The 15,745-nt window shown below is 29.1% G+C and overlaps 2 protein-coding genes across 3 annotated transcripts; one reads left to right on the forward strand and one right to left on the reverse strand.

The window, feature by feature from the left end:
* Window positions 1-1,602: 1,602 nt before the first annotated feature.
* LOC148285504 (protein YIPF6) lies at window positions 1,603-7,022 on the forward strand. Its single transcript, XM_088224077.1, has 6 exons — window positions 1,603-1,751; window positions 2,188-2,310; window positions 3,585-3,663; window positions 4,441-4,615; window positions 4,711-4,868; window positions 4,968-7,022. The coding sequence occupies exons 1-6, from the start codon at window positions 1,731-1,733 to the stop codon at window positions 5,081-5,083; spliced, it is 672 nt and encodes a 223-aa protein (XP_088080203.1). The 5' UTR covers window positions 1,603-1,730; the 3' UTR covers window positions 5,084-7,022.
* Window positions 5,772-14,908, reverse strand: LOC148285505 (uncharacterized). Of its 2 annotated transcripts, XM_088224053.1 has the most exons (7): window positions 14,752-14,908; window positions 14,446-14,663; window positions 13,525-13,714; window positions 12,216-12,350; window positions 11,010-11,196; window positions 9,328-9,434; window positions 5,772-8,599 (listed from the first exon to the last, which is right to left on the reverse strand). In XM_088224053.1, the coding sequence occupies exons 2-7, from the start codon at window positions 14,514-14,516 to the stop codon at window positions 8,468-8,470; spliced, it is 822 nt and encodes a 273-aa protein (XP_088080179.1). In that variant the 5' UTR covers window positions 14,517-14,663; window positions 14,752-14,908; the 3' UTR covers window positions 5,772-8,467. The 2 variants fall into 2 exon arrangements, with proteins under 2 accessions (XP_088080179.1, XP_088080188.1); XM_088224062.1 differs by lacking the exon at window positions 13,525-13,714 and having other exon boundaries at window positions 14,752-14,905.
* Between the last annotated feature and the right edge of the window lie 837 nt (window positions 14,909-15,745).

Here is a 15,745-nt window from a genome sequence, read left to right on the forward strand (position 1 = left end):
GTTATATTTATTAATGCTACACTTCAAGGATTTCTACTCGATTTTTTGTTAAATTAATAATACTTTAAAATGCAAACAATATAAAAAATGACAAAAATAATCTTGAATAAATTAATTGAATTCGATTGCGTTTCGTAATTCGTTTGCAAAGAAAGAATAAAACAGTTAAAAAACATAATATGCTTTAATGAAACGACAAAAAAAACATACCCAGGAAAGAATATATAATGGTGAGATGTTTAAAAGTATTGAAGAGTTATGTGACAATAAAATATTATTACCATAGAATTAAGAATAGTCCAGAAGGAGAGTCGAATCATATTTGAACACATTGGACTGTGTCCGAAAATTCCCCCACTTTCCCCGCTCGCATTCGTGATGTCGCTACATAATGTTGCACGATGGGAAAAAATACAATCATAACACAAATGTGAGATTTAAAAAAAAGCAATCTTTCAATTTCTCGAAAATTTTATTATGCACGCGGAAATATTGATTGACACAACAGAGTAGATAAGTAAAGGGTCATTTAAAAAGATTAATTAAATTAATGAAATTTGAACTTAAAATATAAAACAATTTTTATTTTACATAAAACGGAAATTTTTATATCATGTTAAAAAATATTTGATGTTTTAAAGATAATGTCGGTAAAATTTCTACCACAGAGTTGTTAGATCCGAGGTCCAATTTTCATTAGTTCTCTCATTAGATGAGCAAAGTAGGGTAAAAAAAAATACTACCCTGTCAACACTAGCGAAATGTCCATTTTGATTTCTTCAACAATCTGACAAATGGAAAAATAATTCCATTTTTCAGTAATGTATTTGCTACTTTTACATTCATTTGCTAATTACACATGAAATGTGATCCTATCCTGTTTCTTTTAGATCCTACCAGTATTTCTACGTTCTTCACGGCATAATTGAATTAAAATCAGGAGTTGCGTCTACAAAGAAACTAGTAAAACTGCTCATTTATGAGTAGTTTAGTCGACTTCTGTTTGATGCTCGTATGCGGTTTCTGGACTATTCTTAATTCTTATATTATTACCGTCTTAATTAAATGTAAACATCACATGAAATTATTAGCTAAAAGTAAAAAGAGATATTCAAGCAGTAGGTAGTCTTATTATTGAGATTTGGCAAATTAAATTCAAATAACATTAAACAAATTCAAATATATTTATTATTCATTACTAAGAATTTAGTCAGAAGTATAATATAAGTCAACAGATGGAAGAGTTGAGGAAATGTGGATGTTCAAACATGGGCAGAATGGTGAATGTTACACAGTGTGTAAAGTGACCACTTAAACCAGCCAATGACAGGTCATAAGCCCTTCTCAAAAATGTTTTCCCTCTATGTTGTAATAAATTTAAACAGAAACATAATGAATTCATTATACCTATTAAAAATGTTCATTTATGGTTCATTCATTCAAAAATGTTTACTCGAATTCAAAAATACGTCCTTACCAATATAGCCACAACAAATTAAGACATTTTATTAAACGTTAAGTTGTCATCTTGAAAGTAAACTAATGAACCATTTTTGTAGAATATTGTCTTTGAATCTGTTATTCACTCAAGATATCTGTAGTCTGTGATTCATTCATAGACAATTTTTGTTGCATACGACTGTCAAATTGACGTTTTGCTGCATAATATTGAACTCCCACGTAGAACGTCAATTCTAATCAATTTACAATAGTAATAAGCAAAAATAATCATGAAGGAAGCGAAATTAGACGTAAGTTAATGCAATTTCTGTGTATTGTTCAATATTTAGTATTTTTATCGAAATATAGGGGTAACTTAAATCATATTGTACCGTAACAAATATAATATACGATTTATTACCACCTTTGTTGTTTATTGCATTTTCGCAATATCAGTATTCTTCCTATTTTTATTGAACTATTTCGTATCGATATTAGTGGATATTTAATTTGCTGCAGATAAGATGCTATTCATATTACTTATTTGATCTTTAGAATAGAGTATCGATGTTTCAGTAAGTACTATATGCACTTGTTTTTGACGGAGTTTAAGTAATTTACGAAAACTAAGCACTTTACTTATATAACAGCCATCTCTTGGTTTTATGATTGTTAATTTATAGAATTCTATACATTGACCTGTTGATGTTCAATTTGTAATCGGTGTATTATCCTTTTTATTTACAGATGTTTGAATCATTTTCTGGGAGTGTGGAAGGAGATATGGTAGTCCCTGGGTCACAACCTGTAATGGGACCAGATGGAAAATTAGAATTCAATACATTGGATGAACCGATTAAAGACACTGTGGTATATATTATCTATAACACTTTTTCAAAATAATGATTTTGTACAGAAGATACCAATGTTTCTGGAGCTTTTTTTCTACTAGCTGGGGGGACTCAAATTATGCATATTCGTTTTTTGAGACTCATGAGATAATTGAACAGAAATACAAGCATAGGACATTGTATGAATGGTAATAATCAGATAAATGTGTTAGATTTCGCCATGTGGACTCTAAAATTCTGAATAGAATGATGACACTCCTCACAATGGAAATAATGTTTTTGCCTTCCATGTATTGGGCAATGGTTACAGGACTATTTCCTTAACTTACATGAATATGTTGTGTCTTACTTAACCAAAAATACTTATTGTAATAGATTTGAAAACCTTTTCCTATACCTAATATTTCCAAGAAAAAATATAGCTTGTAAAAACACATGTTTATTAATTTATTTGACATAAAGGGCATAAATTGTCTTTAACAAAAACTTACAAAATATAATTTGAAAAATAATACTTAACAATAGTAAGCAAAAAAATACACATAAGTTTTTTTTTTTTTAAACTCTTCCGAAAATAGAGGAAAGTCTAAGAATTTCATTGCAAGTAAAAAAAAAGAAATCAAACTCAATTTATAACTAGAAAGTCGAAAAAAAATATATTATTTATTAACTGCCATAGCTAATTTGTACAAAATGATAGTTAAAAGATATGTGAAGGAAAAGCATAGTTAATAGCTATGGTTAAACATAATAAAGGTAAAGCACGGTAAATATAGAGATTATAAGATTTGTGATAAAAATATGAAACATCGTTAGAAAAGTAAAAAATATAAGATACATATTAAATTTGGCATATACATAGTATGATGTACATTATGTATGTTGTATACTATTGTATGTTATTATTTATATATCAGCCTTATCTATGTAGTCTGGGGGGAATAGGTGAGTACATGTGATAGTTGCTTTCAGAACTCTCAAAATAAAAAGGAGATTCATGAACAGGTACATAAATACACACCCACTGCAGCAATTGATGAAACTTTTGTTTTAAAACATTTATTAACATTTGCATTAACCCAACTGAATAAAATGTATTTTGACAAAAACAATTAAAAAAAAATAGTAAAAGTAATACATTTTGAAGATGAAATCAGTCCTTCCTACTTTAGTGTAGAGAAAAATCTCAGTTTACCAAGTTCAGCTTTCGTGTATATTTAAAGAGAATTGAAATACAAATAATACTACATTTAAAATGATATTTTTTATTTACATGAATCTTGTATGTTATAGGTCAGGGATCTACGAGCTGTTGGGGTAAAATTCTTACATGTCTTATACCCTAAAGAAAAGGCTAGTCTTCTAAAAGAGTGTACGTACTGTTTTTTTTATTTATTTATGAAATTTTTTGTACGTTGTGCAAATTGTACATTGGCAAGCTTATTATTAAAATATAAGTTTTATTTATGTAATTTAAATTACTAAACATATTAAATAGAAAATAAAATAAATATCTAAAGGTACTCTAAAATTGAAATAAATGTATTTGTTTATAAATTTCCTTAAATCAATATTTATATTATTACTCAATGGGAAAAGAGAATAAAGAGAAAAGGAGGATAGATTAAGGAAGAGAAGGGAGATTGGTAATTTAAACAGAGATACTGTAGAAACATCTTTAAGAGTGGATGGGAGATGATTCCACAATCGAGTTTCATGGACACTATATGAAATAGAGAAGAAAGAGGAATTGTGGGTGGGTATTAAGAGGGTGCTTTGAGAATTAGAACTACGAGGTAAACCATGAACTGATATGCTTTGAAAATGTTTACAGGGGTATATAGGAGCGTTAGGACTATTAAGTACAGTGAACCGAAGTAAAGAAGTGATAATCTCTCCACTGTCTAATGTTGAGCAATTTCAGTTGCCTATGACAAAATGTGGTCATATTTCCTAAGCCCAAAAATATACTTAATGCATGTATTCTGAAATTGTCTAAGTTTATCGTTTTGCTCACAGCTTAAATCAGTTGTGGAAACGTCAGCGTAATCTGGAATGGGTAGTAGTAATGCTTGTACTGTTCCGTAATCTAGTGATTTTAATCTCTCTACTTTTGGCACATGTAATTTTGTTTAAATGTTTATTTTAGGGGATCTTTGGGGACCTTTATTACTCTGCACATTAATGGCCACCATTCTACAAGGCTCCAGAGGTGTAGCTGATAATTCCAATGATGGGGGGCCTGAATTTGCTGAAGTATTTGTTATTGTCTGGATCGGGTCAATGATTGTAACATTTAATTCAAAATTGCTCGGTGGAAATATGTATGTACTGGTCATTTAATTTAAAATCTTTTTTAAATTATGATCCATATGTTACGAAATGTTTTATCCCTATTATTTTAATTATTTTTTTTCAGATCTTTCTTCCAATCAGTTTGTGTTTTGGGATATTGTTTACTACCGACAGCCGTAGCTCTTTTGGTTTGTCGTATAATACTATTGGGCACTCAAACAACATTCTTATTTTTCTTGAGATTTGTTATTACCATCATTGGATTTTGCTGGGCCACATTTGGTAAATTCTTCCTAATATCACATATGTACTTAATTATTTTGTCTAATTGATTGCAATATTTCTTTTTAATAATTTTAATCTTTCTTTTTTTTGTTTCAGCGTCTACCGCATTCCTCGGTGAAAGCCAACCTCCTGGTAGAAAAGCACTGGCCATGTATCCAATATTCCTATTTTACTTTATCATATCTTGGCTAGTGATATCTCATACATCGTAGTTATTCAAATAAGAGACTTGTTTTTTTTGTCAGTGTGTATAAATTTTTGTGATGAAAATTCTGTTCTCCATTTAGAGATAATTTGAGCTGTTGTTATTGTAACATGGTATGTTATTTGGCTAGACCAAAACAAGTTGAAATCCTTTGTGAGTATCTTAATTATAATCTAATTTTGAGAGTCGTGGAGCTAATATCTTAAATGGTATCATTGTTGAATGAATTGTGTGCTTGCTCTAATAGAGTTAAGATCAGTCACTATTTTTTATTAGTTACTGTCTTTCCATATCTTTATTTATTTCTGTTTCAAATCCAACTTATCAATCTACACTTAGAACTTCTCACAGGTACTTTTTTTTATTCACTTTATAATAACTATAACAATTAACTCATTCCAGAAAAAGTTTTTCTAGGTTATTATGCCGTGTGTCGTTCGTACTATTTACTGACATTTCGGATTATATTACAGCGTCCATCATCAGGGTTGATCTTAGGGAGACCAAAAAGTCACCAAACTCGATTGGTAAAAAAGGTGATCGAGATCTACAAACATCCCATCAATATAAACAGAGATGATGGGATGCGTTTAAAATCATCCTGGTACCCAGTGATAAAGAAATCACATAAAAGCGTAGACTGTGAAGCGCCACAGATTTTTAATTGACAAGCTGTAAACAGCAACAACTGCAACATGAGACAAATCCTTAGTAGGTACTTAAGGTTACTCATTAATCTAGACAAATAACATAACCCTGATGATTGACGCTGTAATGCAATTCAAAACGTCAGTAAATAGTACGAACAACGCATGGCATATTATACCCAAAAAAACTTATTGTACATCTTAGCTTATACATGTTTTTTTTTTTTTTTTTGTTAAAACTTAGATATGAAACTTTTCATTTTTATAAAAGTCAATTGGAAAGCCATGCATGCACTCACTAATCTGGATTCAAATCATTATTATTTTATGACTTAAATATTTTCATATAGAGGTATAAAATTGCATTTATTTTTATTTAGAAACTGTAATTTGTAAGAGATCATTCCATTATTATTTTTAATAAATAAGATCGTAGGATGCAGTTCCCATTTTAATTCCAGTTTTTTAAATAATTAAATTTTTATTTGGCTTTAATTTAGTAAAATGTAGTATTCCAAAATAATTCACATGTATATTTCTCCTTCTTTATTTATTGAGTGACTTGCGCAAGATTCAAACTGAAAGTCAGAACATAATTAATTTTAAAAAATAATAAAAGACATTTTCTGTTGGTATTTTTTTTTATTAATTTTGGTTTTGCCTACCTATTCCTTAAAACCAACAAGAATGTACATTAAAGGTAAAATTTAGTCTAAACTGTTTACATTTTTATTAACATAAAACTAATGTGCACAAAAAAATATTAAAACATAATTTTGTGTCATCTATACATATTTTTACAAATGTCATCTTCACTCTCTTGCTAAACTAAATTGTTTCCAAAAAAAAGTTTCCATAAATAAAAATAATATTTTTGTATGTATTTTCTCCTTAAGTCAAAATAATTTGTTTTGTATATTTTTTTTACTTTCAAAATGATTAGTTTGTCTTATAAGCATATATTATTCTATAAATATAAATCTTAGAATCAGAAGTGTAAACATAAATGTTGTAGCTATCAAATTCAATTAGTCGGTGTAATTATCAGAGTGCTCTTTTTAATTATGTAATTGTTAGATACAGTTGAAACGTGTATTGCACTTCAATGTTTTTGCGCTGTAACATTATTTCAAAATACTGAAATTCAAATAGGTCATATTATTTTTTTACAAATGTGTACATATTTTATGAGAATGAATGAGATAATACCTACATATTATATGGAATGTTGGGCAAAATTCCACAATTTTATTTTGTACCAGCAAGTATTCTTATTTTCATTAAAGGTTTTGTTAAGTTTTTGTGTTGTTTTTTTTTATATCCTATGTTTGAAACAATTTTGGTTGCTTGTGAATGATGGAAAATAACATTTTGTGGATATAATTTGTTTTTATGTGAACATATTATATCTATATATTATTTAAAATAAAAAAACTATGTCGATAAATTATTGTGTATCTTATTGTTTATATAATTTAACCTGAATACACTAAAAAAAATTGATCTCACATAACTTATGATGAATGGCTCAAAACTATTTGATTTTAAAAGTTATATATACCCATACCAAACTAAAGTAAATTAATTCGCCCTGTTTGTCATCTTCGTGTTATTTTTACTTCAACACTCTTCTGGGGTTAGGGCGTTAAAATAGATTTATTTTACATAGGCATTTCCATGTATGCTAGTTATCTTACCTTATATTTTATTAATGACCAATCATATACCGAAGAGTAAGAAATTATAGCATTCTGCGTATTTAAGACGACTAAAAACTAGTTAAAGAATATTATATATATTTTTATACTTGTAGCACTAACTTTGTGGATCATTGTTATATTTTAGAGATATATAATTAAAATTACCCAAATAATCACTCAAATATAGTAGATAACATTTTAAACAAAAAACGAAAACGAAAAGTTTATAGTAAATATTTGTATTTAAACAACATAGATTTCAATGACAATAAACGATGGAGGAGAATTTTGTACATTAACAACTTAAGCAACCAAATTTTAAAAGACTTGCTCAGCAACATACGACTGGCATTCTACACAAATAACAATATAGGAAATTTTATTAAAAATACAGAAGATAAAACAAATAAATTAGATGAATCAGGCATGTACAACTTACTTGCCATTACTGCAGAGCCTAGGATTATAGATTACAGAGATATAGGAAAAACATCACAGTCATTTAAAATTAGAATAAGAGAACACATGAGATTTCTCAAAAATAACAATTTTTCAGAATTTTCCAACCATATTTTAACAAATAACCACTTCTTTAATTTTTAAAATGGAATTAAAATATCATATTGGAATAATAAAACTGATCAACTAAATAATTTGGAAATTCTTGAAATAAAAAAAGCCATCAAACAAAATTGAACTATTATAAATAATCATTTAAACTTAAGTCTAAGCCCTATTTTTTTTTCCTATAAAGTCTAACCCTACCTTAAACATAATTACCCCCTCCCCTACCTCCACCCCACCATAAACACAATTACCCCCTCCTCTATCATTATCAACACCCACTAATCTGTTTACTGTTTCTTTTACATATGTATATTTAGTTATATAACTCTGAAGTAGGCAATGTGAAGTTGCTGAAACTAGTCAGTTGTGTCGATAAAAAGTGATTCATAAAACAAAGTAATTTTATTTATATATCTCTAAAAAAAAGGAATACTTTTTTCATTTTATTTCCCCTTATTATCAATATTTATTATATATTCAACAATATTGGGATTCTATCCACTGTAGTACTGTTATTACTTCCTGCAAGTTGAACAGTTGAAAATCAGAAGCAGTCTTCACCTTCTTTGATGAAGCCACTCGGAATGTGGTTATTTTTCCTTTGCAGAGCTGAAACGTTTATACTAAATATGAGAATAATGAAACAAAATTTACCAGTCAAAGTTACAGCACTAGGATTCACATATATCTGATAGAATGGAAACATTGTCAGCGCCACATCACCTACTGAAACGGTGGGGATATACACGTTTGGAAATTAATACAAGCATATTATTCTCCCCTAAGCAAGTGTCTAGTTCTTCGTGTCAACTATGGTAGGTCTGGCTCTGAACATTGTGCACATGTTCCATACATAATATTTACTAACAATATTTTGACTATGTTCAAATCTTTGTACACAAATTCTAATATTTATTACTGTTTGCTGTACACAAAAATTTCTAAATGGGGTTTACTGGAGAAAATAAATTGGCAATATCATCTCAGATTAAATACGTGAAATACATTGAGTCCAGATAAGCTTTCTTTTTTTAATAAAGATCTAATTCGAACAGTAATGGAGAATTTAAGTAATGTAATTATTATGTGTATGTAATTTACTACCACACTCATGATTATGTATTTCAACTCCAAATAGGCCATAAAACGGTTTAATTAGTTATAAGGATTTTTAACATGTATTATTTGCCTGCAAGTTAAGGTGACAAGACAGCTTTCAGGATTTATTGTGTATTTTTCTTAACATACGAGCATATGGCACATTAGTTTTGCTATAGTTTTTATGACTTGACTTAATACCTACACAATTATCAAATTTTTTCACAATATTTACTTACTTCCATTAGCTTTTCATCAGAAATATCGTCACCAATGAAAATTGCCTTTACTTTATTATTCCAATCCTCTCCAAATTTGTTTTTCAATAGATATTCACCGGCATAACCTGATGAGATACATAGTGTATTATTATTGTGATTATTACCCATTACAACTCGATTGCTTAATAGACAAGAATATTTATTTGCACAACTATTATAACGTATGTTAATTAATTTTGTATTTTTCATTTTCAAGGGTGTTATATTTTTTCAATGTTTATTTGCTCTTTTACTTATTATCTACTTATTATTTATATTTGTTATACATTATTGTGTTTATATTATTTTGTACACTTGCCAAACACAAGAGCCTGAATTTTTTTTAAAAGTTACAACCTAGATTTCTCTATTTTTTATTTCAATGTTTTTTATGCTAAATAAAGATTACTAAATAAAATAATAATAATTGCCATCAACATTGCTTTACAGGCAAGCCCTTATTTTATTCAAAAGAATGAAATGTTGTAAGAATGTATCACTCACAAATATGTATAATATATCAATAATTATTATTTACTAATATAGATTTTTTAAATTAGTCATATTGCCTTTTATGTATCAAGGAAACCATTTATATTTTATTTATTTCGAATACAAACAGATGTACAGGTTAAATGATTATAAATAGAAACTATAAACAAGTGTATTTATAAAAATAGTAGGGCCTGCCATCCAATAATATGTATTCACTTAATCATACTAAAATAAATGCATGGCGGTTTAAACTGTATAAATAATAAATATACTATATATTTAAATAAAAGAAATATGGACAAAACAAGGAGATAGTGAGAAGGAAAAGAAGGAAATTGATGAGAAATGGTGAAGAATGAATGAAGGAAATGAATTTTATGGACAATGAGGAACTTCTGCCCCACGGGACATTGGATACAAAAAAAGTTTTCTTACGTGCTGTAAAAATTAGAGCATTAAATTATACGCCAAAGTTTTTTGAAAATGTAAAAAAAAAATATTTTAATAAAAACGAACTACATTGAACGACGTCACTAGTTCATATGAATCAACCGATGATAAGAGAGTTATGGAAGATTTCCGATAAGTCAACTGACAAATCAGGTGACCTCATCGAGAAGAAGCGGAAGAGAACTTGAGACGCCACAAGAGAAGTAACTTCAGAAATACATAACTTTCAAAAATCAAAGCGCTGATAATACAATACTTTAATTTTTGGCTTTGTTTAACCTTTTTTTCACTAAGCATCCAAAAATTACACATGATCCGAACGGGGGGACCAAACGACCCCAGCGCCTACTTGTATATGGCGTCAGGAAATTAAAATGTTGGAAGTGATCGTGCAATAATTTATTCATGTTTTCGCATACATATATATTACTCATTCGTGTTAGTTTGCCGAATGCTAATGTACATAAAGTAAAATTGACCCTTATATTATTTACTTCTTTTTTTTGTTTTAATATAAAAATAAAACAACAATTTGAAAATTCAAAAATAGGAAAATGCTTCTTTCTATTAATTTCACGATTACAAAAAATACAGGGCAAATAGCTTTAAAAATACTTGAGTTATCAAATTAAAATCCGTCTATGGGGGATTGGAATCCCCCCTTCGGTCCGGCTAGGTAATTAGTCTATTAACAAATAAAAAAAATCATATCTTGCCTTTATTCCACTTAATTGGCGGTTGAACTTCTACAGCGCAAATAGCATCTGTGGGATTTAGTCCATGGTTTCTGATAATATTCTGTGCTTGTTCAATCAAAGCAAGCCTTAGATCATCAGGTGTATCTCGATAATGAAATGTAAGTACCTTTCCTTTATTTTCCACCCATGCGCCATCTCTGGAAATCTAAAGAATTTGTGTTAACATAAAGTATTAAAAATTGCTTATTACTGTGGATGTAAGAGTGCTCGCTCCTAACTAATAGCTCGATCGGCTTGGAGGAGAAGATTTAGCAAAATATATGAGAATAGTATTATAAATTGGAAAGAATAACTTTGAAAATAGTGCACAACGCAGCACATTTACTTAAAGTATTATCACAGTCAGTAGTCATTGATAGAAGACATCTATTTTTTTTACATAACTCCAAAATGAAATGTCCACAGAAAATGGATCTAGCTTTTGCATAATTAATTTTTGACTTTCTGAAAGATAAAGGCATTTTAAATTCTTCCAAAAAGGTTTTCAGATTACAAGATTTAAAATGTAATGGTATACCATCTAATTTTATTCCTGATTAGATGAGGAATTATATTTGTACAGTCAAACCTGGAAATAAGAGAGCCCTAGGGACTGGGACATTTTTACTTTATGTTATTTTAACCAGGCTTCCTATTATCTATGTACATAAGTACGGGAGGTACAAAAAAAAAGTAGATACATGAAAAATGCATGTATTAGGTAAAGAGGTACATAAAGAGATACACATATACATACATCGATTGTACTGAAGTTCTGTGCAAGGGTGCATGTACATTATAACCTGTCAGAACTTGTAAGTATGTGGACAAGCAGTGACGCTGAGACTACATCTGCAAACCAAATGCTCTTTAATAGAGGTCACGGTTTCGGCTCTCTCTTACATAGAGATCAGTTCAGATAGAACAACTCTCTTATGAAGAGTTTTCCTGCTCTCTTTTACAGCAGTTTTTGTGGGTAAAATGACGGAACCTTAATCCAACTATCTCGAGGTTTCTCTTATATCCAGGTCTTTTATATCCAGGTTCGACTTTAATAGTTTAAAGTTTATTCAGTCAATATGGATGCCATAAAGTTAATAAAAATAATGTCTTTGAAAAATTAATGTGCATAATAAGTTTTTATTTACAACTTTAATGTAGGTAATAACAAAAAACTTAATTGACCTTTTTTAAGTCTTCTTCTACATTTTTCATTTTATTTAGTTCCTCCACTGGCACAGTATGTTTATATCTAGAACCATCAGTATAGATTATTTCAAAGCCATGACTTCCTGCATAGGTAAAATTTTCGATACTCATCTGAAACAGTTTTTTTTATATTTTTATTTAGGGTCAAATACTGTATAATAGGTAGGCACCTGTAGGAACTTAATTTTTATTATAAAATTGATACATAGTAATCAAACATTTATTTTCAATAAAAAGTTTTCTTTGTGAGTAGAAAGTAGGAACCTAAGTTAAAAAAAAATGTCTTCATTATTTTATGTCGTTTATTTTGTGAATAGGTAGTTTTTCATTATTTTGAAGAATGCCGAATTGAAATAACAATTGAAATCAAAACTAAAAATAGAAATGTAGATTAAAAAACAAAGAATAAAGAATTGTCCAGAAACCGCATACGCGCATCAAACCAGAAGGCGACTCAACTACTTTTAAAGGAGTAGTTTTACGTTGTGACCCATTAGCTTCATTGTAGACGTCACTCAGTACGCAACTCCCGAATTCAACTATGCCGTGTTGTGTCGTTTTAAAGTGTAGAAATACTGCTGGGATTTTAAAGAAACCGTATGAGATCACATTTCAGGTGTAAGAAGCAAATGCATGTGTTCAAAATTTAATTATTTTTCCATCTGCCAGATTGTCAAAGAAAACAAAATGGACATTTTGTTAGAGTTACCAGGGTAGTCAAATTTTTAACGCTACTTTGCTCATCTAATGAGAGAACTAATGAAAATTGGACCTCTCTGATTAAACAACGCCGTGGTGGACATTTGACCGACATTATCTTTAAAACATCAAATATTATTTAACATGACATAAAAATATCCGTTTTATGTAAAATAAAATTTGTTTATTTTTTTAAGTTCAAAGTTCATTAATTAAATTACCCTTTACTTATCTACTCTGTTGTGGTAATTCATTTTTCCGGGTGTAAAATATTTTTTTTGAGAAATCAACAAATTGGTTTTTTTAAATATAATTTTCTTATATATCTGTTATCAATATATTTTTCGCGATCTGGCAACATTACGCGGAGACTTCACGCATGCGCGCGGCGAAAGTGGGGGTTTTTTGGACACAGTCCGACGTGTATTCAAATAAGATTCTACGCTCCTTCTGGACTATTCTTAATTCTATGTTTAAAAAATATATAGGACATTTTTCACTGGACAATTTGCATTAAATTATTCTAATATTTCTAGTCAATCTTTAAATATAAAATAAAAAACGCTTTCACAAAATTGAAACTTGCCATTTGTTTCGCGTTATCGGCTTGTCTTCCGGAGATAATTGCACAAAAAATATTTTCACATTTCGCAAGTTTCTCCAAAATGATTCTAGTCTCGGCTGGTAATTTTGCCAAATTCGGATGCGGTGATATTGGAGCAAGGGTTCCATCGTAATCCAACAATAACGCCAGTTTTTCATTTTTTCCAATATTACTACAAAACATGGTAAAGTTTACGTAAATATTTAGCAAATCATTGAAATCACGTATGCATATATATTAATAACTCGTCCTTATTAATTACCACTAATCAAATTTAAAAAAGACTCATAAAAAATCGAGGTTATGTGATCAATAGTAAAATCGGAACTTTTATTTAATCATAATATAGGTAATATCGATTATGTTGGTGCAATCTTTTCTTTTGATTCTTGTTTTTTATATGTTTTATTTATTTAAAGGCTTACCTATTTTCAAAATGCACTAAAATAATATTTAATGATGATAAAAAATATGGCAAAGACAAAATATTTTTTGTAGGTTTTTCTTGTTATTGAGCTCAGCCTATGATTTTATTAGTTTGAAAGCTAGTAGCTACCATCATTCAAGTTTCTCACTAAAGCAATGTACCTATTTTAATAACCGCATGATTGCCAAATTTGCGATCTGCTCAATATTGATGACGCATAGCAAAATTCTGTATTTTAAGTGCCCTATGGAATACAGAAAATAAAAAAGAGGCAAATGAACTTATAAACTGATATACATGTTACTTAAAAAATATATATTAAGTTTACTTACATTGGTAAATCAAAAAATATTTTTTTTACATAATATAGTATGTAGTGTACGTACATGAAATATGTTTTTTTATGAGTAATTCATTTTTATTAAGTACACACACTTTTTATTTTATTTTTTCCGATTATTTAAATAGTAACTTACTTGGATAAAAACTGAATAATCTTTTCTTCTTGCTCCGACATGGTTTGAATTTTTGGCGAATTAATTTTCATACAGTAAAATTTTTATCAACTCGATGGTCACCTAACGTCGCGTCGTCGTTAGGAATCTACACTGACACACTTGTTATAATTATTCCACCAACATAAAATATGTCATTTATATTGCGAGATGCGATAAAAACAACGATCTTGAATAATCTATAACATAAACAGTTTATTATTTACAGTTGAGTAAATCTACAGAGATAAGAAAATAACGCCGCCATACCAATATATAATTACTAACACCAATTATTTTCAATATCTATTTTTACAATAATTCCAAATGATAATGTTACAATACGCCATCATCTGGTTCTATTCTTTATTTTTTCAACCGGTGTTCAGGAGTCATTATTTATTATTTTCTTGTTGTTAAATATAATTTTATTTCGTAGATCACGCAATCACATCTACTTTGGGTTATATATTGGCAAATACCAAGGTACCCATTATCTATCTAATGGTAAATATACGCAAGGTTATCATGATGTGCAACATGTGCAAATTATTCCTGACAGTAGGTATTTACAATTACCTACATACGTAATACGTAGTAGACGGCATAATATTATACACGATTTTAATAAATAGCCAAGGACACAATATTAAAAACCTGCCGATATAATATATGAAAATACGGGTACCAATCATAAAATGTTTGTAGGTCTTTGCTAAGGATTATTTTTCATTCATGAAAAAAATTGCCGACGGTAATTTCTTTTCTAATAAATGCATAAAGAAAAATGACGGAAATTCAAAGTCTGATCCTTTTAGAATTACCGCTATTTTAATAGAAAAATGGGAGTGCTGCCACTATGAGAAGAAACATAAATAGATCATCGAAGAAAATTGTAACCAACGTAATAATACAAAATTTGGAAAAAAGATGTTCGGAATTTATAATGTGCTACAATGCTTTGCTATTGCTAGATTTAAGTATATGTCACATAGTGTATGGCTTAAATAAACGCAATTGAGTATATTTTATATATAATATTGTACAGGTAACAATTAACCCTCCTACAACACGGTAGATAGCTAGGTTCCTATAAAATGCCGTGTTATGTGAAACCGTGTTATAGTATATGATATAGCTTAAATAAACACAATTGAATGCTTGCTATAAATTATTATACAGGTAACCCTTCTACAACACAGTAGATAGGTTCCAATAAAATGTCATGTTACATGAAACCGTGTTATATATGAGACTCAGATCGATGACATAAAGGGGGGTT

The sequence above is a fragment of the Micrasema longulum genome, unplaced genomic scaffold (assembly GCF_059751315.1).
Source record: "Micrasema longulum isolate JH-2025_06_02 unplaced genomic scaffold, ASM5975131v1 h1tg000030l, whole genome shotgun sequence".
In the NCBI taxonomy this organism is placed as follows: Eukaryota; Metazoa; Arthropoda; class Insecta; order Trichoptera; family Brachycentridae; genus Micrasema; species Micrasema longulum.

Excerpts from the sequence above, each read along its gene's own strand:
- LOC148285505 (XM_088224053.1), bottom strand. The coding sequence starts at position 14,516 with ATGAAAATTAATTCGCCAAAAATTCAAACCATGTCGGAGCAAGAAGAA. Across the intron at positions 13,715-14,445 it reads ATTATTCAGTTTTTATCCAA|TAATATTGGAAAAAATGAAA; the intron begins GTAAGTTACTAT and ends CATGTTTTGTAG. Across the intron at positions 8,600-9,327 it reads CTGATGAAAAGCTAATGGAA|CTCTGCAAAGGAAAAATAAC; the intron begins GTAAGTAAATAT and ends TAAACGTTTCAG.
- LOC148285504 (XM_088224077.1), top strand. The coding sequence starts at position 1,731 with ATGAAGGAAGCGAAATTAGAC. Across the intron at positions 2,311-3,584 it reads AACCGATTAAAGACACTGTG|GTCAGGGATCTACGAGCTGT; the intron begins GTATATATTATC and ends TGTATGTTATAG. Across the intron at positions 4,869-4,967 it reads ATTTTGCTGGGCCACATTTG|CGTCTACCGCATTCCTCGGT; the intron begins GTAAATTCTTCC and ends TTTTTGTTTCAG.